Source organism: Watersipora subatra, chromosome 6 (genome assembly GCF_963576615.1).
Source record: "Watersipora subatra chromosome 6, tzWatSuba1.1, whole genome shotgun sequence".
Classification (NCBI taxonomy): domain Eukaryota; kingdom Metazoa; phylum Bryozoa; class Gymnolaemata; order Cheilostomatida; family Watersiporidae; genus Watersipora; species Watersipora subatra.
In genome coordinates, this window is record NC_088713.1 from 28,054,071 (window position 1) to 28,078,413 (window position 24,343).

A 24,343-nucleotide genomic window follows, 5' to 3' on the forward strand; every position below is an offset into this window, starting at 1 on the left:
CCCGGAGACTATACTCACTCGATTCCACAAAGTTAAGTAGTTTCATATAATTGAGTAAAAAAAAAAAAAAAAAAAAAGAAGAGAAAACGCATTTCCTGTGTTCCTGTAAATGCATCGTGGCATATGTTACACCTATTATTAGTGCTGAACTTTTGATCTTGAGTGTTAGGTGCACTCTCTCCCTTAATATTTTTCTTTATTGCACCTAAAGTTTTCTTAACCGAAGGGGAGAGGAGCAACATATGCAACCTATTTGCCATTGTATTTTATCATGTTGTAAATTTTTTTTAATATTTTACAGTTTATGTTCCTTTTCTTTCATGTTCACTTGAGTGACCTTAGTCAGAGGCCTGATTAGTAGGTAAGGCTTCATTTAGTTAGGCTGTCACTCAATGTACTATTGTATTTTGATACAACTTTTGCTGAGATTTTGATTTTTGTTGCTAGGAGCAGTAACCACATATGCTGATGGATAGCGGGTACTGCAAACTGGGAGTCATCGACAAGATACATGAAGGTGCAGCCTTGGTTGTGATATATTTGGTAGCAGCGATCTGCTCCAGGCCACATGCGAGACTTGTAAGCGCAGATTACATTTACAAAGACATTACCAAAACATGGAACGATGGTAGCAATACAAAGAAGAACCCCTCGTCACCAACACTCTACCCCCATTCCTTTTGCATCGTTCAAGAAATAGACAGTCGAACCTCCAACTTCATCACCAAAGAAGCCAGTGATGAAGTTCTCCTTTTACCTTAAGAAGATTTACCGCCGTATCGTCGTCTAAGGAGGAAGGTGTAAGATACCTGTATCTTGACTATGACCTAGTTTCATCTTGCCTCTGCCTAGCTGCGGTTTCTACATACCGATGTCAGAACAACTCTCATGTCAGAGCTACATATCTTTTATACATTAAGTTGTTATTTTAGTATACACAAAAGATAAGAACGTAACATTTTTTTATAACAGTTCATCATTTGACATCTGACAATTACTACAAGACCAACATATTTTCCTGCCAAGACTGTCTGTGTCACCATTCGTGTCAGCCTCCATAAACATTCCAACTACGCTAATTATCTGTCCGCATCCGCTTGCTTATCTTTGTCTGTGTGCCTGGAACAAAATGAATTGTGTAAATAATATTCTGCAACCTTTTCGTATCTTGTGTTTGACTCATGCCACACATATTTTATGCAAGTCATTCTCTCCTATATAAGGGAACCCCATCTTGTTTGTGAAAAGTCTTTAGTTCAACATACATACATACTATGATATATTCTCAATACGTAATATAGATCGTTAAATATACTGTTCTTAAATACAACCACTGTCTCGTTATCGCAGTATTAAACCTTGTGGTAGAAAAACAGTTCTACAAACATTGGCTTAAACAGAAGAAGCCCCCTAAGGGTAACATTGCTAAGAAAGACATTAGCAACAGGTTATCACATGTACATGTATATCTACTCATCCTTTGTAGGTTCTATATGTAATTGAACATGTATACCTACGTATCATGTACTGGCCCAGTATGTAATTGTATATGTATATCTACTTATTCTTTACTAGTCCTATATATAATTGTATATGTATATCTACTTATCTTTTGTTGGTCCTATATGTATTTGTACATGTATATCTACTTATCCTTTGTTGGTCATATATGTAATTGTACATGTATATCTACTTATCCTTTACTGGTCCTATATGTAATTGTACATGTATATCTACTTATCCTTTACTGGTTCAATATGTAATTGTACATGTATATCTACTTATCCTTTACTGGTCCTATATGTAGTCATTCATGTATATCTACTTATCTTTTACTGGTCCTATATGTAATTGTACATGTATATCTAGTTATCCTTTACTGGTTTAATATGTAATTGTACATGTATATCTACTTATCCTTTACTGATCCTATATGTAATTGTACATGTATATCTACTTATCCTTTGTTGGTCATATATGTAATTGTACATGTATATCTACTTATCCTTTACTGGTCCTATATGTAGTCATTCATGTATATCTACTTATCTTTTACTGGTCCTATATGTATTTGTACATGTATATCTACTTATCCTTTGTTGGTCATATATGTAATTGTACATGTATATCTGCTTATCCTTTACTGGTCCTATATGTAATTGTACATGTATATTTACTTATCCTTTACTGTTCCTATATGTAATTGTACATGTATATCTACTTATCCTTTACTGGTCCTATATGTAATTGTAAATGTATATTTAATTATCCTTTACTGGTCCTATATGTAATTGTACATGTATATCTACTTATCCTTTGTTGGTCCCATATGTAATTGTATATGTATATCTACTTTTCCTTTACTGGTCCTATATGTAATTATACATGTATATCTACTTATCCTTTGTTGGTCATATATGTAATTGTACATGTATATCTACTTATCCTTTACTGGTCCTATATGTAGTCATTCATGTATATCTACTTATCTTTTACTGGTCCTATATGTATTTGTACATGTATATCTACTTATCCTTTGTTGGTCATATATGTAATTGTACATGTATATCTACTTATCCTTTACTGGTCCTATATGTAATTGTACATGTATATTTACTTATCCTTTACTGTTCCTATATGTAATTGTACATGTATATCTACTTATCCTTTACTGGTCCTATATGTAATTGTAAATGTATATTTAATTATCCTTTACTGGTCCTATATGTAATTGTACATGTATATCTACTTATCCTTTGTTGGTCCCATATGTAATTGTATATGTATATCTACTTTTCCTTTACTGGTCCTATATGTAATTGTACATTTATGTTTACTTGTAAAATGAATTAGCGAAAGTGATCATAATGTTGGTGAAAACAAGTCTTTTCAATCTGAGGTTGCAAGTGTTTAGTTTTTCATTAATTGTTTGAAAGACTCAACATCCCCAGAATTAATTGCTCGCTCAGTGAGTTCGTATTTTTATTGTAAAGCTGATAATCTCAATACTCAAATATTTCATCAAGTCGCTGTTAAGCTCCACTCAGGAAACAAAATGATTCCATTGCAGGTGCTGACTACAAACCTGAGGAGCGACCCAACCTGTCTATCTCAGCAACAAACGACGCTCTCGTGAGATTCAAAGTAGCTCCCAAATTCTATTATATACTTTTCTACATTCTCCAATTCCAGAAGAATGATTCCAAAAATGGTCTTGGTTCTGAAACAGTTACTATTGTTACAAAGGTTTGGATCGTACCTTTGTCTGTCTGTCTGTCCGTATGTTGATGAAGACCGGTAGTTGCTGTAACAGTTGGTGATTGTTGTTATAGCTTAGACTAGAGAGTTAGTCCCGCTCATTGTTATTACAATATTAATAAATTTAAATAAGATTGTTTTATAATATGGTTGCTAATACAATTTTAACTATCCATCAAAACGTGCAAAGATTAAAAATTATTTATTCAACAATAAAACGCTAGGAATTATCCAGTACTTGTACACGTGTAATGAGATCATTAGTTGAGGTTAATGTCATGCCACATCACCAGCATTGGATTCCTGTCGTCGAACTGCTTTTTGATGTTTTGTCTAAAACTGCAGAAGAATGTCGCATAGTAGTTTCCAAAGCTACATTCACAACTTCAAATTAAATCGAGGCGTCGTTTCTGACCTACTTCATGACATGAGTTAAAAAATGTGCTTGCAGATTTGGTACTTGTTTACTGCAGTTTACTGAATGCGTAACACTTTCTTTGGACTGATGAGAACTCTCATTGGTTGATTGTCAGCCAACATGTGACAACAGACACAGGAAGTAGACTTGACAAATGACTCGCATGGCTAGGTTGAATTAAATGTGTTAAGAGAATGCAAAAAAGGCAGGCTCAGCTCGTAAACACTCTATCCTAGTAACTCCAACAAATTCAATTTTGTTATTCGTCAATAAAACATGTCGATCGAGTAATTCATTAAAGTAACGATGTTAATTAATTTAGTAAATATCGATGTCCATGCGATTTAATAATAGAGTAAAATCCCTAAATTTGAGATCACAGACAACGCGTTTTACGAGTGATAACATTTATTACGACCTATATAAAAATTTCGTGCTGATGATTGGCTAATGAAGCGACCTTATACTTATCGCTCGTGAACTCTCTTCAGATGTATCACTAGTTACGTCACGAATGAAGCACCCGCTGGAATGTGAGCTTTTTAAAAGATGGCCTCATTCAAACGCATATATATCTGGACAGGATTAGTCTATAAAGACAACAATGACATCAAACTGTAGCTGATGTTTTAGCCTTTTATTGGTCTCAATTTCATTAAATTGACCTTTTTGACGCAACCACATCTTTAATTAGGAAGCTACTATTAGCTTGTTACAGATGTTAATTATTTCTGTAGGGTTGCTTTTAAATTTATAACAAAAAATCGTAAAGGTTTAGAGTTAGAAAATGGACTTCAATATTAACAGCAACAACGAAGGGAATAATTGTTATTGATTTAACTAACTCATTATTAGTACGATTTTGTTGACAATTTAACTTTTTTACTGATCATTTTCTATGGGTTCGTAATGATGGAAGAATTTGGAAACGGCATGCAAATAAAGATGGCGTTCAAATATAGATTTTATGGTGTATATCTGTATATATATTTCTCAAAGTTTGTCGTCTGTGACGTGTCCTTCGGTACGTCCAGCTATAGCTGTTAAAATTTTGGAATTAGAATTTCACATTCTGCTGAACTTCAATTCACGAAGATTGCCACCGCAAGTTTAAACTCCAGATAAGTGATAAAATTTTAGTTAAAAGTTTACTAAAATGTATACGAAAAACCTTTTTCAATTATGTTTTTATTAATCTAAATTCATATTAGTTACTTTATTACTTATAGTTTCATACTTGCTGTCAAAGTACTGTTCAATGCTTTCAGCAAGCATAAAACTGTTAGTAACAAAATGCTTTATCTAAAGTAATAGTCTGTTTCACTGACTTTATGTATATATACTAACGGAATACCCGACGTTGCGTGAGTATTAAAAATTAGCTTATAAACAGTGAAAGGTAATGTAGTTGACTACCACTTGCCATTAGCCTGGCACATTGTCAATGGCTAATTTGAGTAGACTAGCAATTTACTAATTAGAGCAAGCTTTAATCATGTTGCGTAAAGCATAGCGGTACTTTCACACAAATAGTCACACATATCACCCCAAATGTATCTATTAATCTCGCGCAGCGCAATGGTTTAGCGTCGTCTGGTGAACGGGAGGTTCCGTGATCAAATATTCTGCAAAACAGATTCTTCATTCCAATATTTTAACAGCTATAGCCTGACATACCAAAGGACATATACACACACCAACACTGAGAAATATATATACATATATATGACACCTACAGCTATCAAACTGCAGACTACGCATTGGAAAACATAAAACATGTGTAGGCCAGCTGTATGCATACCCGATTGCCTTTTATCTACTGTGTATAGGCATGTCACTCAAATCTGTATGAATTGTTTGTACATGTATTTAAGAACTAACATGGTTGCATAGCTAGCATAACTATAATCACCTATAATTATAGATGTCTATACTCTGTATGCAGGTAATACCACAGATGGCACTATGTCCTGTCGAAGGCCTTTGTGATATTGCTGGAGAGTGTAGACCTTGTTCTACAAGCAGGTCTTTAGGAGAAATAGTTCAAGGTAAATTTGTTTGAATTTTGTGAATTATCTACTCCTGATTACTACTATTTATTATGATGTATGTATGCTTTGCTATATGCTAGCATGCTGTTTAAAGTTTTACCTTTGTCTATATATGATAGTTTTCTGTACATAGTTATATTATTGCTGTTTGAAGTATTACCCTTGTCTATATATAATAGTGTACTGTGTATAGTTATGTTATTGCTCTGTTTGAAGTATTACTTTTGTCTATATATGATAGTTTAATTTGTACTGTATATTTAAATTGTAGACACCTTCTTACCAACTAAGGGTAAGTCTCATTGAGCTCTCCTAGACTTTTAGTGCTTGTTTCTTTCCTTCCATCTGCCTGTGAATACCCAATTATAATGCTTTATATAGCTCTGCTAAATGGTATTCACCATTACTTCCAGGAAGTACGCAAAGCACTCCATCTACACACACACACTCCCTCTCTCTCTCTGTAGACACAAGTACAGGAGAGCAAACAATTGGGATTGTGGCAGCAGTCCTCATGTTCATTGTCATAGTAGTTTTTGGCCTAATCACTTTCATCTTGATTCGGAGGAGGCGCCGTTTACATCACGACTATGACTGTACACCTAAACTTTTCTTTTCCACAAAGAGGTCAAAGTACATGGCTCCTAAACCTGAAGGTAAGCAAAGAGAGCCAAGTACGTGGCTCCCAATCCTGAAGGTAAACAAAGAGACCCCAGTACATGGCTCCCAATCCTGAAGGTAAGCAAAGAGACCCCAGTACATGGCTCCCAATCCTGAAGGTTAGCAAAGAGATCTCAGTACATGGCTCCCAATCCTGAAGGTAAACAAAGAGATACCAGCACATGGCTCCTAATTCTGAAGGTAAGCAAAGAGATCCCAGTACATGGCTCCCAATCCTGAAGGTAAACAAAGAGACCCCAGTACATGGCTCCCAATCCTGAAGGTAAACAAAGAGACTCCAGTACATGGCTCCCAATCCTGAAGGTAAGCAAAGAGACCCCAGTACATGGCTCCCAATCCTAAAGGTAAACAAAGAGATACCAGTACATGACTCCCAATTCTGATGGTAAGCAAAGAGACCCCAGTACATGGCTCCCAATCCTAAAGGTAAGCAGAGAGACCCCAGTACATGGCTCCCAATTCTGAAGGTAAGCAAAGAGATCCCAGTACATGGCTCCTAATTCTGAAGGTAAGCAAAGAGATCCCAGTACATGGCTCCTAATCCTGAAGGTAAGCAAAGAGACCCCAGTACATGGCTCCCAACCCTGAAGGTAAGCAAAGAGATACCAGTACATGGCTCCCAATCCTGAAGGTAAGCAAAGAGACCCCAGTACATGGCTCCCAATCCTAAAGGTAAGCAAAGAGATCCCAGTACATGGCTCCTAATCCTGAAGGTAAGCAAAGAGATCCCAGTACATGGCTCCTAATCCTGAAGGTAAGCAAAGAGATCCCAGTACATGGCTCCTGATTCTGAAGGTAAGCAAAGAGATCCCAGTACATGGCTCCTAATCCTGAAGGTAAGCAAAGAGATCCCAGTACATGGCTCCCAATCCTGAAGGTAAACAAAGAGACCCTAGTACATGGCTCTCAATCCTGAAGGTAAGCAAAGAGACCCCAATACATGGCTCCCAATCCTTAAGGTAAGCAAAGAGACCCTAATACATGACTCCCAATCCTAAAGGTAAGCAAAGAGACCCCAGTACATGGCTCCTAATTCTGAAGGTAAGCAAAGAGACCTCAGTACATGACTCACCCGGTGATCAACAGTACAGGAGAACAAACAATTTGGATTGTGGCAGCAGTCCTCATGTTCATTGTCATAGTAGTTTTTGGCCTAATTGCTTTCATCTTCATTCGGAGGAGGCCCCGTTCACATCACGACTATGACTGTATACCTAGACATTTCTTTTTTACAAAGAGATCTAACTACATGGCTCCCAATCCTGAAGGTAAGCTAAGAATTCTACGGTCATGAGTGTTCGGTTTGTGTGTTACCACCTCCCTTGTGTATTAACATGTGTCATTGTATACTTGTACTAGCTGCATTACCCGCCTACAGTAACAGATTCACGTGCAGCATAAGGTTTATTGAGAGTTGGCTTTCATACTGTAAAACAACTCCAAATATGCAGTTACATCTCCCTCTCTCCGTCTCTCCCCTCTCTCTCCCCCTCTCCCTCCCTCTTCCCCCTCTCTCTCTCTCCCTCTCTCTCTCCCTCTTTCTCTCCCTCTTTCTCTCCCTCTTTCTCTCCCTTAGTTCAACGCAACACTTGCGGATAGACAACATTTTTGGTTTTTCTGTCGGGCGTATGAAGAAACAGTTTTCGGCGTGTGCCTACTTTTGAGCAGGCGACGTATAGCTGGTCATGGCTGATGCAGGGTGACAGTAAGTCGATAGCAGTTGCTCTCTTTCTTTTCACAATAGCGTATCGCAACCCTCGGAGTACTCGTGAAAGTTCTGTAATAGTAAGTTACAGTAGGCTTACTCGTAGCTGGAAAAAAATTGGTTACTCGGCTGCTGAAGGAAATGAACATGACCCACTATCACGAACAGCGGCAAATCCAACGTTATTAAGTAGTGGAGATGTGGCAATTCATAGACAATACAACATCGTATAAGAAACACTTACCTTTTTGATGTGGAACTTTAGTAGGTGAGAAATGCGTTTTTCCAGTGGCTCCAAGAAACAAACGTTTACGTGACCTCGGTACACGTTGGCAGTAAATATTAATTGCATGTAAATAACTACTCGTTAATTTATTTTATTTAATGAATAGTACATTTGTATAGCTGTATAGACACCTTTGTATAGGCCACAGAACTCAGGAAAGGTGCTTTTTAACACGGCAGAAAATTTGCCGTTTAAAAAGCGTGCTAACTGGGGATTTCGGTTAATGCGCCCGAGCGGTGAAAGAAAAACAACAGAATCGCCACACCTTTATATAAGCCGCTTGGCTCAAATCGTCAGAGAAAAGTAGCGGCTAATAGTCCATATTACGATAATTAGTATTCATATTAGTTCGGTTGGCTTCGTTTGACCGAATGGAAAAAAAAGACCGCTCTATAATTTATTTACTGTTACTACACATATTAATTCAGTTCGCTTCGTATGACCGAAATTCGTACGACGATAAAAGAAAAGACCGCTCTATAAGGTGGACACTCAATCAAACAGACAGACAACGATTGCCGTTTATATAATAGATACTAGCATGTGTATTTTAACTATGTTATATAGCTGGCCTCTAGCTGCTTAACTGAATATGTTATATAGCTGGCATCTAGCTGCTTAACTGAATGCGTTATATAGCTGGCCTCTAGCTGCCTAATGAAAACATGCTGCCTAGGTGAATAGCAGTGTTGCAGACTTGATGTACTAGTGTCTTGTATGCATATGGTACACCGGTGTATCTATATATGTTATACCAGTGTGTCTATATATGGTATACCAGTGGATCTATATATAGTAGACCAGTGTATCTATATATGGTAGACCATTGTACCTATATATGGTAGAGCAGTGTATGTATATATGGTAAACTATTGTATCTATATATTGTAGACCAGTGTATCTATATATGGCAGACCAGTGTATCTATATATGGTAGACCAATGTATCTATATATGATAGACTAGTGTATTTATGTATGGTAGACCATTGTATCTATATATGGTAGACCAGTGTATCTATATATGGTAGACCATTGTATCTATATATGGTAGACCAGTGTATCTATATATGATAGACCAGTGTATTTATATATGGTAGACCAGTGTGTCTATATATGGTAGACCATTGTATCTATATATGGTAGACCAGTGTATCTATATATGGTAGACCAGTGTAACTATATGGTAGATCAGCGTATCTATATATGTTAGACTAGTGTATCTATATATGTTAGACCAGTGTATCTATATATGGTAGAGCAGTGTATCTATATATGGTAAACCAGTGTAACTATATATATTAGACCAGTGTATCTATATATGGTAGACCAATGTATCTATATATGGTAGACCAGTGTATCTATATATGGTGGACCAGTGTATCTATATATGATAGACTAGTGTATTTATGTATGGTAGACCATTGTATCTATATATGGTAGACCAGTGTATCTATATATGTTAGACCAGTGTATCTATATATGGTAGACCAATGTATCTATATATGGTAGACCAGTGTATCTATATATAGTAGACCAGTGTATCTATATATGATAGACTAGTGTAACTATATATATTAGACCAGTGTATCTATATATGGTAGACCAGTGTATTTATGTATGGTAGACCATTGTATCTATATATGGTAGACCAGTGTAACTATATATGATAGACCAGTGTATCTATATATGATAGACTAGTGTATTTATGTATGGTAGACCATTGTATCTATATATGGTAGACCAGTGTATCTATATATGGTAGACTAGTGTATCTATATATGGTAGACCATTGTATCTATATATGGTAGACCAATGTATCTATATATAGGTTAGACCAGTGTATCTATATATGGTAGACCATTGTATCTATATATGGTAGACCAGTGTATCTATATATGTTAGACCAGTGTATCTATATATGGTAGACCAATGTATCTATATATGGTAGACCAGTGTATCTATATATGGTAGACCAGTGTATCTATATATGATAGACTAGTGTATTTATGTATGGTAGACCATTGTATCTATATATGGTAGACCAGTGTAACTATATATGATAGACCAGTGTATCTATATATGATAGACTAGTGTATTTATGTATGGTAGACCATTGTATCTATATATGGTAGACCAGTGTATCTATATATGGTAGACCATTGTATCTATATATGGTAGACCAATGTATCTATATATGTTAGACCAGTGTATCTATATATGGTAGACCAGTGTATCTATATATGGTAGACTAGTGTATCTATATATGTTAGACCAGTGTATCCATATGTGGTAGACCAGTGTATCTATATATGGTAGACCAGTGTATCTATATATGGTAGAACAGTGTATCTATATATGGTAGACTAGTGTATCTATATATGATAGACTAGTGTATTTATGTATGGTAGACCAGTGTATCTATATATGATAGACCAGTGTATCTATATATGGTAGACCAGTGTATCTATATATGTTAGACCAGTGTATCTATATATGGTAGACCAATGTATCTATATATGGTAGACCAGTGTATCTATATATGATAGACTAGTGTATTTATGTATGGTAGACCATTGTATCTATATATGGTAGACCAGTGTATCTATATATGGTAGACCATTGTATCTATATATGGTAGACCAATGTATCTATATATGTTAGACCAGTGTATCTATATATGGTAGACCAGTGTATCTATATATGGTAGACTAGTGTATCTATATATGTTAGACCAGTGTATCCATATGTGGTAGACCAGTGTATCTATATATGGTAGACCAGTGTATCTATATATGGTAGAACAGTGTATCTATATATGGTAGACTAGTGTATCTATATATGATAGACTAGTGTATTTATGTATGGTAGACCAGTGTATCTATATATGATAGACCAGTGTATTTATGTATGGTAGACCAGTGTATCTATATATGGTAGACTAGTGTATCTATATATGGTATACCGGTGTATCTATATATGGTAGACTAGTGTATCTATATATGGTATACCGGTGTATCTATATATGGTAGACCAGTGTATCTATATATGGTAGACCAATGTATCTATATATGATAGACTAGTGTATTTATGTATGGTAGTCCATTGTATCTATATATCGTAGACCAGTGTATCTATATATGATAGACCAGTGTATCTATATATGGTAGACCAGTGTATCTATATATGGTAGACCAGTGTATCTATATATGATAGACTAGTGTATTTATGTATGGTAGACCATTGTATCTATATATGGTAGACCAGTGTAACTATATATGATAGACCAGTGTATCTATATATGATAGACTAGTGTATTTATGTATGGTAGACCATTGTATCTATATATGGGAGACCAGTGTAACTATATATGATAGACCAGTGTATCTATATATGATAGACTAGTGTATTTATGTATGGTAGACCATTGTATCTATATATGGTAGACCAGTGTAACTATATGGTAGATCAGCGTATCTATATATGTTAGACCAGTGTATCTATATATGTTAGACCAGTGTATCTATATATGGTAGAACAGTGTATCTATATATGGTAGACCTGTGTATCTATATATGTTAGACCAGTGTATCTATATATGGTAGACCAATGTATCTATATATGGTAGACCAGTGTATCTATATATGGTAGACCAGTGTATCTATATATGATAGACTAGTGTATTTATGTATGGTAGACCATTGTATCTATATATGGTAGACCAGTGTAACTATATATGATAGACCAGTGTATCTATATATGATAGACTAGTGTATTTATGTATGGTAGACCATTGTATCTATATATGGTAGACCAGTGTATCTATATATGGTAGACTAGTGTATCTATATATGGTAGACCATTGTATCTATATATGGTAGACCAATGTATCTATATATGTTAGACCAGTGTATCTATATATGGTAGACCAGTGTATCTATATATGGTAGACCAGTGTATCTATATATGGTAGACTAGTGTATCTATATATGTTAGACCAGTGTATCCATATGTGGTAGACCAGTGTATCTATATATGGTAGACCAGTGTATCTATATATGGTAGAACAGTGTATCTATATATGGTAGACTAGTGTATCTATATATGATAGACTGGTGTATTTATGTATGGTAGACCAGTGTATCTATATATGATAGACCAGTGTATTTATACATGGTAGACCAGTGTATCTATATATGGTAGACTAGTGTATCTATATATGGTATACCGGTGTATCTATATATGGTAGACTAGTGTGTCTATATATGGTATACCGGTGTATCTATATATGGTAGACCAGTGTATCTATATATGGTAGACCAATGTATCTATATATGATAGACTAGTGTATTTATGTATGGTAGACCATTGTATCTATATATGGTAGACCAGGGTATCTATATATGATAGACCAGTGTATCCATATGTGGTAGACCAGTGTATCTATATATGGTAGACCAGTGTATCTATATATGGTAGAACAGTGTATCTATATATGGTAGACTAGTGTATCTATATATGATAGACTAGTGTATTTATGTATGGTAGACCAGTGTATCTATATATGATAGACCAGTGTATTTATGTATGGTAGACCAGTGTATCTATATATGGTACACTAGTGTATCTATATATGGTATACCAGTGTATCTATATATGGTAGACTAGTGTATCTATATATGGTAGATCAATGTATCTATATATGATAGACTAGGGTATTTATGTATGGTAGACCATTGTATCTATATATGGTAGACCAGTGTATCTATACATGATAGACCAGTGTATCCATATGTGGTAGACCAGTGTATCTATATATGGTAGACCAGTGTATCTATATATGGTAGAACAGTGTATCTATATATGGTAGACTAGTGTATCTATATATGATAGACTAGTGTATTTATGTATGGTAGACCAGTGTATCTATATATGGTAGACTAGTGTATCTATATATGGTAGACCAGTGTATCTATATATGGTAGACCAGTGTATCTATATATGGTAGATTAGTGTATCTATACATGGTAGACTAGTGTATCTATATATGGCAGACTAGTGTATCTATATATGGTAGACTAGTGTATCTATATATGGTAGACTAGTGTATCTATATATGGTAGACCAGTGTATCTATATATGGTAGACCAGTGTATCTATATATGGTAGACCATTGTATCTATATATGATAGACCAGTGTTTTTATATATGGTAGACCAGTGTCTATATATGGTAGACCATTGTATCTATATATGGTAGACCAGTGTATCTATGTATGTTAGACCAGTGTATTTATATATGATAGACCAGTGTGTCTATATATGGTAGATCAGTGTATCTATATATGGTAGACCAGCGTATCTATATATGGTAGAACAGTGTATCTATATATGGTAGACTAGTGTATCTATATATGATAGACTAGTGTATTTATGTATGGTAGACCAGTGTATCTATATATGATAGACCAGTGTATTTATGTATGGTAGACCAGGGTATCTATATATGGTAGACTAGTGTATCTATATATGGTATACCGGTGTATCTATATATGGTAGACTAGTGTATCTATATATGGTATACCGGTGTATCTATATATGGTAGACCAGTGTATCTATATATGGTAGACCAATGTATCTATATATGATAGACTAGTGTATTTATGTATGGTAGACCATTGTATCTATATATGGTAGACCAGGGTATCTATATATGATAGACCAGTGTATCCATATGTGGTAGACCAGTGTATCTATATATGGTAGACCAGTGTATCTATATATGGTAGAACAGTGTATCTATATATGGTAGACTAGTGTATCTATATATGATAGACTAGTGTATTTATGTATGGTAGACCAGTGTATCTATATATGATAGACCAGTGTATTTATGTATGGTAGACCAGTGTGTCTATATATGGTACACTAGTGTATCTATATATGGTATACCAGTGTATCTATATATGGTAGACTAGTGTATCTATATATGGTAGACCAATGTATCTATATATGATAGACTAGGGTATTTATGTATGGTAGACCATTGTATCTATATATGGTAGACCAGGGTATCTATACATGATAGACCAGTGTATCCATATGTGGTAGACCAGTGTATCTATATATGGTAGACCAGTGTATCTATATATGGTAGAACAGTGTATCTATATATGGTAGACTAGTGTATCTATATATGATAGACTAGTGTATTTATGTATGGTAGACCAGTGTATCTATATATGGTATACCAGTGTATCTATATATGATAGACTAGTGTATCTATATATGGTAGACCAGGGTATCTATACATGATAGACCAGTGTATCCATATGTGGTAGACCAGTGTATCTATATATGGTAGACCAGTGTATCTATATATGGTAGAACAGTGTATCTATATATGGTAGACTAGTGTATCTATATATGATAGACTAGTGTATCTATACATGGTAGACTAGTGTATCTATATATGGTAGACTAGTGTATCTATATATGGTAGACCAGTGTATCTATATATGGTAGACTAGTGTATCTATATATGGTATACCGGTGTATCTATATATGGTAGACCAGTGTATCTATATATGGTAGACCAGTGTCTCTATATATGGTAGACCAGTGCATCTATATATGGTAGACCAGCGTATCTATATATCGTAGACCAGTGTATGTATATATGATAGACCAGTGTATCTATATATGGTAGACCAGTGTATCTATATATGTTAGACCAGCGTATGTATATATGGTAGACCTGTGTATCTATATATGGTAGACCAGTGTATCTATATATGGTAGACCAGTGTATCTATATATGGTAGACCAGTGTATCTATATGTGGTAGACCAGTGTATATATAAATAAAGCATGATTTAAAATAAAACATGAAATGAATAAAACATGAAAAACAAATTAATTAAATAAATTAATAATATACATTATACATACATTGTACAGTATTGTTTTATGTACCAGTCCACACCAGTAAATTAAACACTTTAAATTCTTTTGCCAATGTAGGTTTTTCAGTCCCTTCTACCTCCTTGCCATTACTAAATGGTTGTCTCCTCTTGAATGCTGATCTCATGCATGGCCTCGAACTCTTTCAAATCGGCAGTTTTAAGCTCCTTGTGTTTGCTTTAACGAATTTCTTGATTTTCATATCAATAGTCGCAATTGGTAATTGATTGCAACCATATTTCTTGGCAATATTAACAATACAGGGCCTTCTTTCTACATATTTATTTATGACCTCTAATTTTCTTGTCATAGAAATCATTGTTCCTTTGTCTTGTAACGTTTGTGTCGGTGTCAGATTACACAGCTAACGAATTAAATATAAATATTTGTAGTTATATACATTTGCTGAATTAAATATGTGGATGTTTATTTTTAACATAAATATGATTGTACTAGCTGAATGCCTGGCATTTAATGGATGGTAAACTTTTGAAAGAAAGATTTACTATAGGTAGATAAGCTGTTCTTATGTCTTTAAAATTCCTAGTATTTTATAATAAATTTGTTCTTATGTATTTATTTTATTGTTTTAATGAAGTTGTGAGATATTGTTATCTTTTAACCTCAGTAGTTGTTATTATTATTATTATTCAGTTAGTAGTTGTTTTTTGTAGATATGGTGGGAGGAGATAAAGTAACTATTTGCATCGCCCATACCGCAGATATGCCGCCAGAGTATCGTAACTTTGACTCGGTTCTCCGTTCCGTACTTGAACAATACTTCAATGCAGAGGTTATTCTATATACAGGAGATCTGTCTGATGAGTGAGTATCCCAGTGTTCAGTGATGCCCGGCATTCTAATTCCATGAGCACCATATTTGATATAGTGTAGGGCTATAGGTTGATACTGAGCATTGATGTATACTAGCGACTTCAACTCTGATTGGCCTTTTCTCAGTTTTTAGGATTTCTACTCAGTTACTGATTGTATGAAAAGCTCAAGAAATTCTATTCCCTAGTCAGCACCATATGCTGGTCAAATAAAATCTGTCTAGATTTCTTTGATGCAGATTTAGAGTCGAACACTATCTTGACAAACAATGTCGATGTAAGCAGAGAGCAGTCGTAGCCTAGTGGTCTAGCATGCCTGATCTGTAAACAGGTTCAATTCCCACACCTTGTGACAGGAATGACAGCTGGAGTTACTGGGCATGTCTCCAGTTGTTGACTGGACTCAGACATATCCAGACAAGTCATGCCCAGTAGCTGTCGTTCTTCAAGTTGGATTGCTCACACTTAGACATTCTGTATTTGGTGCACTGTATAAGTCAGTCCAGAATGTAAGTAGTACTAGCCATGATATGTACTCTCATGAAGAAAAAACCATATATGTCGCAGTGGAGTATAAGTGGCCACTTTGGATGACTTTATTTCCTAAACACCAAGAACAAATGTCGTTAAAAATTTAAGTTACTCACAATTATAATGGAGCCAACAACAGGCTGAACAGTATGCAGACACTACATGACACAACTGAGCATGTTAACGTAACATGTTAACACAACATGGTAATATAGCATGATAAGAATTATTCTGTTAGATATAGCATAAATAACTTGCTTAGAACTGGTAAATAATCTGTCAATAGTTTCACACATAACTCACTCAGAAGTATAAGATGCACTCCCGGCCGAACTATAAGAAGTCACGGCATATAGTTCAGAAAATATGGTAAGCATTACAGCATCAATCAGCTGACCAAAGCCGCTTATACCTAGCCAATCATGTCGGAGATAACAAACTGTACTTGATTGCTTAATCTTGTAGGAAAACTTACAAGAACTGCGACTATGTGGTGGTGCTCTACTCTCCCAATCTTCTCATCACCTATTGTCTCTTTCTACGGAATCCAGAAGAAGTTCCAATGGAACAGATGAGAGACAAAGCTGTCCTTGACCTTTTGCTTACTCCTCAGCCATCCTCCACTCCAGCTGTATTATTTGTGAGTTATTGTCTTTGTACCTACTTCTCAGCTAGCCTCAGCTCTTGTTGTTTTATTTGTGAGCTGCTTTTATTGTAGGTTTCGTACACCCACCCCTTCGTTGTAGACTCGACCCCTTCCTTTCAGACTCTTTTTCCTTTTAGATTACATCACTTTCTATGCGCTGAATATTCAGTTGTAAAAGATTTTTTGTTTTAAACATATTCACCTTAAAGTGATTGCTTGATCAGCTTTTCTTCTGTTCTTTTTCAACTTTTACTTTCAATCTAACAATTGGAAAGTTCCAAGGCTATACAGATAATTGATGAGTCAACGAGGGGAAACCCGTTCAGTTAGGTCTCTTGTTAGGTAACCATGAAACCAAAACTTTCTCTGTATCCATTCATTCTCTCTCAGGAGTCATTCTCTTTTGGCCATATTCACGTTCCGTGTTTTAAAATTCAATAAAACGATACCGTCTCACACATGACCTTGTGAAGAAACTAGAAACTGATAATTACCTCATTTGGCTTCTGCTTTGTTTCACTTTTTGTTAAAGATAAATTTACAAAATGTTTTTGTAAATTTCATCCGAAAGCGTCGGTATTTTCTATCATTTGTGATTGTTTGTGATGTTTGAGGTGATCTGATTACTAGAATGTTTCAGATTAAAGTTGATAAAACTTGATCACGATTAAAATGCTCAGAAGAAAAATACATGAGAAATGATGTCACTAGTTGTTATGGTTGTGATAGTTGGTATCTTCTATTGTGTTCAAGTTGAAATGTTGTGCATCTACATGTATATTCTGTCAGTTGATCGCACTTTCGATTGATCTGATTATTTTAATCGATATGTAGTTTTATCGATTTTAAACTTGAAACATCCTGACAGTCAGATGACCTCAAACATTAAAAACAATCACAAATGATAGAAAAATACCGATACTTTCTGATAAAATCTACTAATTTACTACACATTTTGGTAAGTTCATCTTCAGCTAATTCTGGTGGATAAGATATGCAGTCTGGCTTGTAATAGCAGAGAGTGCTCACTAACACCATGCCACATTTACATCTCGCAATCAAACAAGTTTTCTCTATGTTTACAAAAACATGCTTGAGTGGTCTCATCGTAGTAAATACGAACATTACGTTTATTCTTCAGGTTGCGTTCGAGAACATCGCACTCAGGAATGTCAATGATTTGGTCAGCAAAAACTCTAGTCTTGCTATTTTTAGATTTCCGAATGACCTTCGATGATTCGTAAGTTATTAAACTCATACATAGAGACATGTTTATATATAACCTATGGATAGCTTAAAGAATATCATGTACTTGGCTTTCAGCTACATTCAGATCAAGGAGACTTGAAACTGTGTCAAGTACAAGCTATTATTTGACCTAATTATTCTTCGACCTAATTATTCTTTGACCTAATTATAGCTTTAGTTTCATACTTCATATTCAGAACTTATTATTAGTTTTATTTAAGTCATTATGCTTTAGACAATTATTATTTACTTCAACATTTATATAATATATACTGTATACTATATATGTTTACTATGTATATTATTTTATTATATTATTATGTTATTTATCATACTTATTTACATGATTAATTTATTGTTTATACACTATTATGTATTATTATTTGTTTTATTTGATATATTATTTACAGCTCATGTATTTTTTATTCCAGTTGTCTTTATAGACATCCATAATTCGTTTAATATTCCATTGTATTGTAGGGTTGCTCTATGGTAATCCATAAAGCTCTGGGGTTACTCACGTCTCTAAATTTTAAATGTTTATGATTTATGGGAGTTACACTCTCTTTGTAGCTAGCTGAGTTGTACCATAAGGGAAGTAACCTCACATTGAAGCAATCTATGACCTACTTTGAAGATGGACCTTTGGTAAGTACAATTTAGCTAGCACTCATTTGAACCCTTCTATGGCTGCCAGCTCTCATAGACATAAGCATCTGAACATATCCAAGGATGCTAGCTCTCAAAGACATAGGCATCTTAATATTTTCAAGAATACTACTAACCTTCATAGACATAAACATCAGCATTTCTCTATTTTGTGTTATAATGTTTGGGAGCCAGTTAAGCATCCTTTAACAGTTGTCTATTCTTGCAGAAGACGCCTCTCATGGATGCCATGTCTAAAGTTACTTCCATCACTGACTCTGGACTAGGAGGAGGTAACTGCCTTTAGTCTACACTAGGATTTTAGGCAGAAAAATCTCTATATCGTAGTTTTTGTAAACTTTTGTGCTCAACTGTTACTGGTCACTCATAGAGTTATCATTCATAGTTATTATTCACAGATGTATCATTCATTGAGATATGATTCATGGATGTGTCAATCATAGAGTTTTTTTCATAGAGGTATCATTCATAGATTCATTGTCTATAGATTTATTTCCCATAGATTTATCATTCATAGATGTATCAACCACAAAGGATTAGTAGAACTGTATATCATAGAGTGGTTATTTATAGACTAGTCTGGCATATTTACGAGTTTGCATGCATGGAGTTGTCATCCAGGAGTCCTGCTCCTATTTACTTATCATACATTGAGTTATCATTTAAGTTATTGTTTTAGAAGTCCAAGAGGATGTCCGTACTATTAGAACTGTTGACCAACAAGATGACCAGATTGGTGAGTTTGCTAGTTGTTATGTGATGCGTTTAGGTGCTTGTGGAATATACGGTTTGATCATGTCTTTAGTTTGTTCTCACTATTCTTTCTGTTAGTAGTTCTATTTTACTTTTATTAGTTCATGTTATATTTTTAGTTTTCATGATTGTAATATCAATTCATATTACTCTCAAAGTAAATGTTGAGAGTAATATGTACTATATTTAGAATGTGAAACTATAGATGGAACTATATATGCGTAATGTTTTGACAAATATTTTTTTTGATTTTTTGATTGCCTACAACAACAGTTCTGGTTATAAAAGGGACAAATCTGGTATAAATCTCAAATCAGACATAAAAATAGTAACAAGTATTGGAATAAGTACATGCAACTTGGACTGTATCTAGTGTGAGTTGAAACAAGTCACCCATCCTCACTTATTTTCTGAAACTGCATTTTTGAACCTGCACCTCTATTTACCTGTTTCCATAGCAACTAAAAAACCTCTCTTCACTAGTTGTTGCTGTGTTAATGAAGTTTTACATTTAGTTCTGTCATACTGTTTTTGTTTGAACTCTGGAATGAGTTCTACAAAATTTAATCTAATATATAATATGATATAACAAATATCTTATATTATTTATTTGAAATTTTACAATAATATTTCCGCCTAAGAGCGTAATGGATTGATGTTGTATATTGAAGCTGGTCTGTACCTATTTCTGATGGGTTTGCTGCTAATTCACTAGTATGCTCATGATTTTTTAAGTTTCCATGCCGAGTTTCCTCGATATTTGTGTCTGGGCTCCTTCGCGCCATGTAGCCATCTCTCTATCGTATCATCAAAGTGTTGGCCTTGAACTTAAGCAACATGAGCGAAGATAAGAGAATACAACAGCGTAGCGAGACTGCCACGAAATAATAGCCGCTCATTTGTTGGCCAATCTGTTCTATACATGCTAAACCATTAGGCCAAGCGGGTACATTGCTATACAATGGAATAATTGTCATCCTAATTACATCAGTTACACAACACAAGCTTAAAGCGCTTAGAAAAATACTATTGGTTGTTGATAGTACGCTTGAACATCATGATTGTGTTAGAGATCATTATGAGGTACAAAAACTATGATTAAGCTGACGTCAGTCATGACTTTATAGTAAGTATCTAGACTAGCTTAAGTTACTAGTTTACATTACTCATCTTCATTAGGTAATTATTATATTATTGTGGAACTCCGGGTATTCAGCTAGTCTATGATAAAGATGCCTCAGTTTGCTTTTAGCAAACGACCTTTTCAGCTGTTGAGGTAGCACTTGTAGCAAATTACCTTTTCAGCTGTTGAGGTATCCGTTGTATTACTTGTAAAAGATAGTGATGGCTTTTTTAGTGTTGGTCTTACTTATTTAAAAATATTTATTATCAATAATTCAATAGCCGTTGGTATTCTATAACTACAGTAGCTACAGAAATTCCATGGGTACAATAGTTGTGAAACCTTCATTAGCTCCACTGCCACAAAGCTTCTAATGTGTCATACAGAAATGGCTGTGGAGCTGGATGTCCCAGCTTCAGTGTCAAACTCTACTACCTCTATGGTTTTTGAGCAGCAATATATCCAGGATCACCAGGATTTTTCTGAGGCTAGACAGCTCTCCCAGACTCCATCCCAACCAGTTCATGAATATTTGTAAGTGCCTTATATTTGCTGTTTGTGTTAATTCCTCACCTTACATAACAGTGATCATGAGACATATGGTGGCGATAGACAAACAGGGCATTGCCGTAAATTTATTAACCGATATACTTGTGTGCATGAATATTCTAGAAATCTGTCTTGCATGCTTCTAGGTCAATACACTGTTTTCCATTATGCGGGTTAATGCAGGAGTTTTGTGAAAATTAAGGAATTCTGGGCCAGAGGTCATAATGTCACACTCCTGGCTCGCTTAGTAACACATGCTCAAATCATAATAAAAATGAGTTAAGTGTGGAAAATGTTTAAAATGGAATGGCTTGCGTGGCATTTTCTTGCCCATCATTCGCAAGTGCCGGTTCCATCTTTCGCAATAATGAAACCTGCAAGTCAAGCGAGTAACAAAACTTGCTTGACTTGCAGGATTTTGATTTTGGGGAAAAACAGCATCATAGAAATAAAGTGTTGCAGACTTACTGTCGCTGAATTAACAACATCATAGAAACAAAGTGCTGCAGACTTACTGTCGCTGAATTAACAACATCATAGAAATAAAGTGCTGCAGACTTACTGTCGCTGAATTAATTTCATGTCTGTTGAGCTTTTGTAATAAACTACTGTTTTGCAAGGCAAATGAGCCCTGGTTTTATGATCTTTACTTACTATTTTTAGTTATGGTAACAAAACAAGAAAAATAGATGCTTTTGAAATAATATATTATTTAATGAATAATAATTTAATATACATAAAATGAATAATAATATTATATTTTATTTACAATATATTTTTATCTATTGATCATATATAATAATCTAATATACATGTAATAGATTTTAATTATATTAATATGCAGTAAGTTATATTATATATAAATATTTTATAGATATTTATGAAATATTTATTATTAGTTATATATTTATTACATACAATATAATTATAATATAATATATTGAATGTTTTCCGTTCTACAAGCCTTTTTCTAGATACTGAAATCTATTAAAATTGCATCAAGAGATGATTTGGGTTATAATTAGAACCTAAAATATGGCAGCTTTCATATTATTATATTATATCATATTATAAATTTGATCAGTTAGTTACTGAACAGATAAGTTTCTGTTCAACTTCTCACTCCTGTAACATATTGTTGAAGCTTGTCATCAAGTACTCTAGGAGTTTGTCATATTTCAGGAGTGTCGGGATGCCATCTGCTCCGCCAGCTCATCTTGTTATCATAAATGAAGCAAACTCGAATAGCGGTAAGGCCAGCTCTCTCGTTCATATATCATAAAAATATCTTTTAGTGAACCATGTACCAAGTTTATGACTAAAGATGGTCAAGCTTAAAACATACACTTGTTTTCTATTCCGTTGCAGGACCATTTCATTACAAAATCTATTTTATTTTTTTTGTAAAATGATCTGTTATGAGGAGTTGGTTTAGATGAGTCATTTCCCAGTCTCTGTTTATTTTAAGATCGTTCATCAAATCTTTAATATTTGACAGTTCTCACTGGTGACTCTGTGGATGCTGACCCTGAGTGCAGACAAGGCAGCATTGACCTCCACTCTGTCTCATCATCTGAGGACAGTTTCATGTGCTCTGAGCTGACTCCATCCAAGTTCTCTAGCACTGCTCAGGCATCAAATCGCCTTGAGACTATCGAGTGCTGAGCACTTGAAAAAAAGTATGCATATTTGGAGTTGTTCTCTCAGGTTTTTAAAGCGCCAAATTTCTATCTAAAGATTAACAAATTATTTTTGATAATAGACCGTCGCTGTAGTCATTTTTATTATAAATTATTCTTTGCGAATTGTGATCTATTTTTTAAGTTGCAATACGGGTTCATATGAGTTGTATTCTTGCCAGCTGAAATATAAAAATACTGTTTTTATTTATTAAACATATGCAAGGCTTAAAACAACCTTCACTTGCGCAACCAAATTATCAAAATATATTATTTTTATTAATGACAGTCAGTTTAATGTTAAAGCTGGTACATTTAATTATTCCTTATTTTATAAAGCATTAACAAATTAAAATTAGCAAATAATTACTAACACTTCTGTATCTGCTATTTAGGGAACTGGGAAAACTGTTTTTTCGATCATCTTTTGATGTATGATTCAAATTCTTTGATATTGGAACACTTCATGCTATATTCATGTGTCAGCTTTTTTCAGATTTATAATGTATTTTTAATTTTCATTGCTATGAATTGCAGGGAACAACATTTCACTCCACGTATTATATATATACATGCCATATACATATATATAAAATACAATATAATAATAATATAATTTTATATATATAAAATTACATACATGTATATAAAATATACATATGTATTTTATTATATATATATAATGTTTTTTATTGGGCAGTCTACAATAATTTTCATGTTTCTATAAAACATATTTTATAGAAAATATTGTAAAGGTCCGGCCCCGGTAGCTGAGCCAGCTTTACTTTTCCTAGCAAGGCAGTGCAGTCTGAACACTGGGCCTTCCCCTCGTCGGCCTGCCTGACACACCTAGTGGTCGGGTCAGGCCGCGGCTGGGTATCCGCAGTTCAGGCTCACTTGGAAGGCTAGCACGGCCTGCTCTCTGAGACCCTATCTTGGCTAGTTTAGGTCCC

General features: G+C 34.5%; 1 protein-coding gene across 1 annotated transcript; it reads left to right on the forward strand.

Annotated features, from left to right (window-relative positions):
• Positions 1-7,573: 7,573 nt before the first annotated feature.
• On the forward strand, positions 7,574-21,629 carry LOC137398561 (uncharacterized). Its single transcript, XM_068084696.1, has 8 exons — positions 7,574-7,676; positions 16,034-16,184; positions 17,189-17,363; positions 18,511-18,609; positions 19,191-19,265; positions 19,495-19,558; positions 19,966-20,022; positions 21,514-21,629. Exons 1-4 carry the CDS (start codon positions 7,658-7,660, stop codon positions 18,604-18,606), a joined length of 441 nt encoding a protein of 146 aa, XP_067940797.1. The 5' UTR covers positions 7,574-7,657; the 3' UTR covers positions 18,607-18,609; positions 19,191-19,265; positions 19,495-19,558; positions 19,966-20,022; positions 21,514-21,629.
• The last annotated feature ends 2,714 nt before the right edge of the window (positions 21,630-24,343 follow it).

Coding starts and splice junctions, on each gene's coding strand:
- LOC137398561 (XM_068084696.1), top strand. Junction 16,185..17,188: donor ACAGGAGATCTGTCTGATGA/GTGAGTATCCCA, acceptor TTAATCTTGTAG/GAAAACTTACAAGAACTGCG. Junction 17,364..18,510: donor CCACTCCAGCTGTATTATTT/GTGAGTTATTGT, acceptor TTTATTCTTCAG/GTTGCGTTCGAGAACATCGC.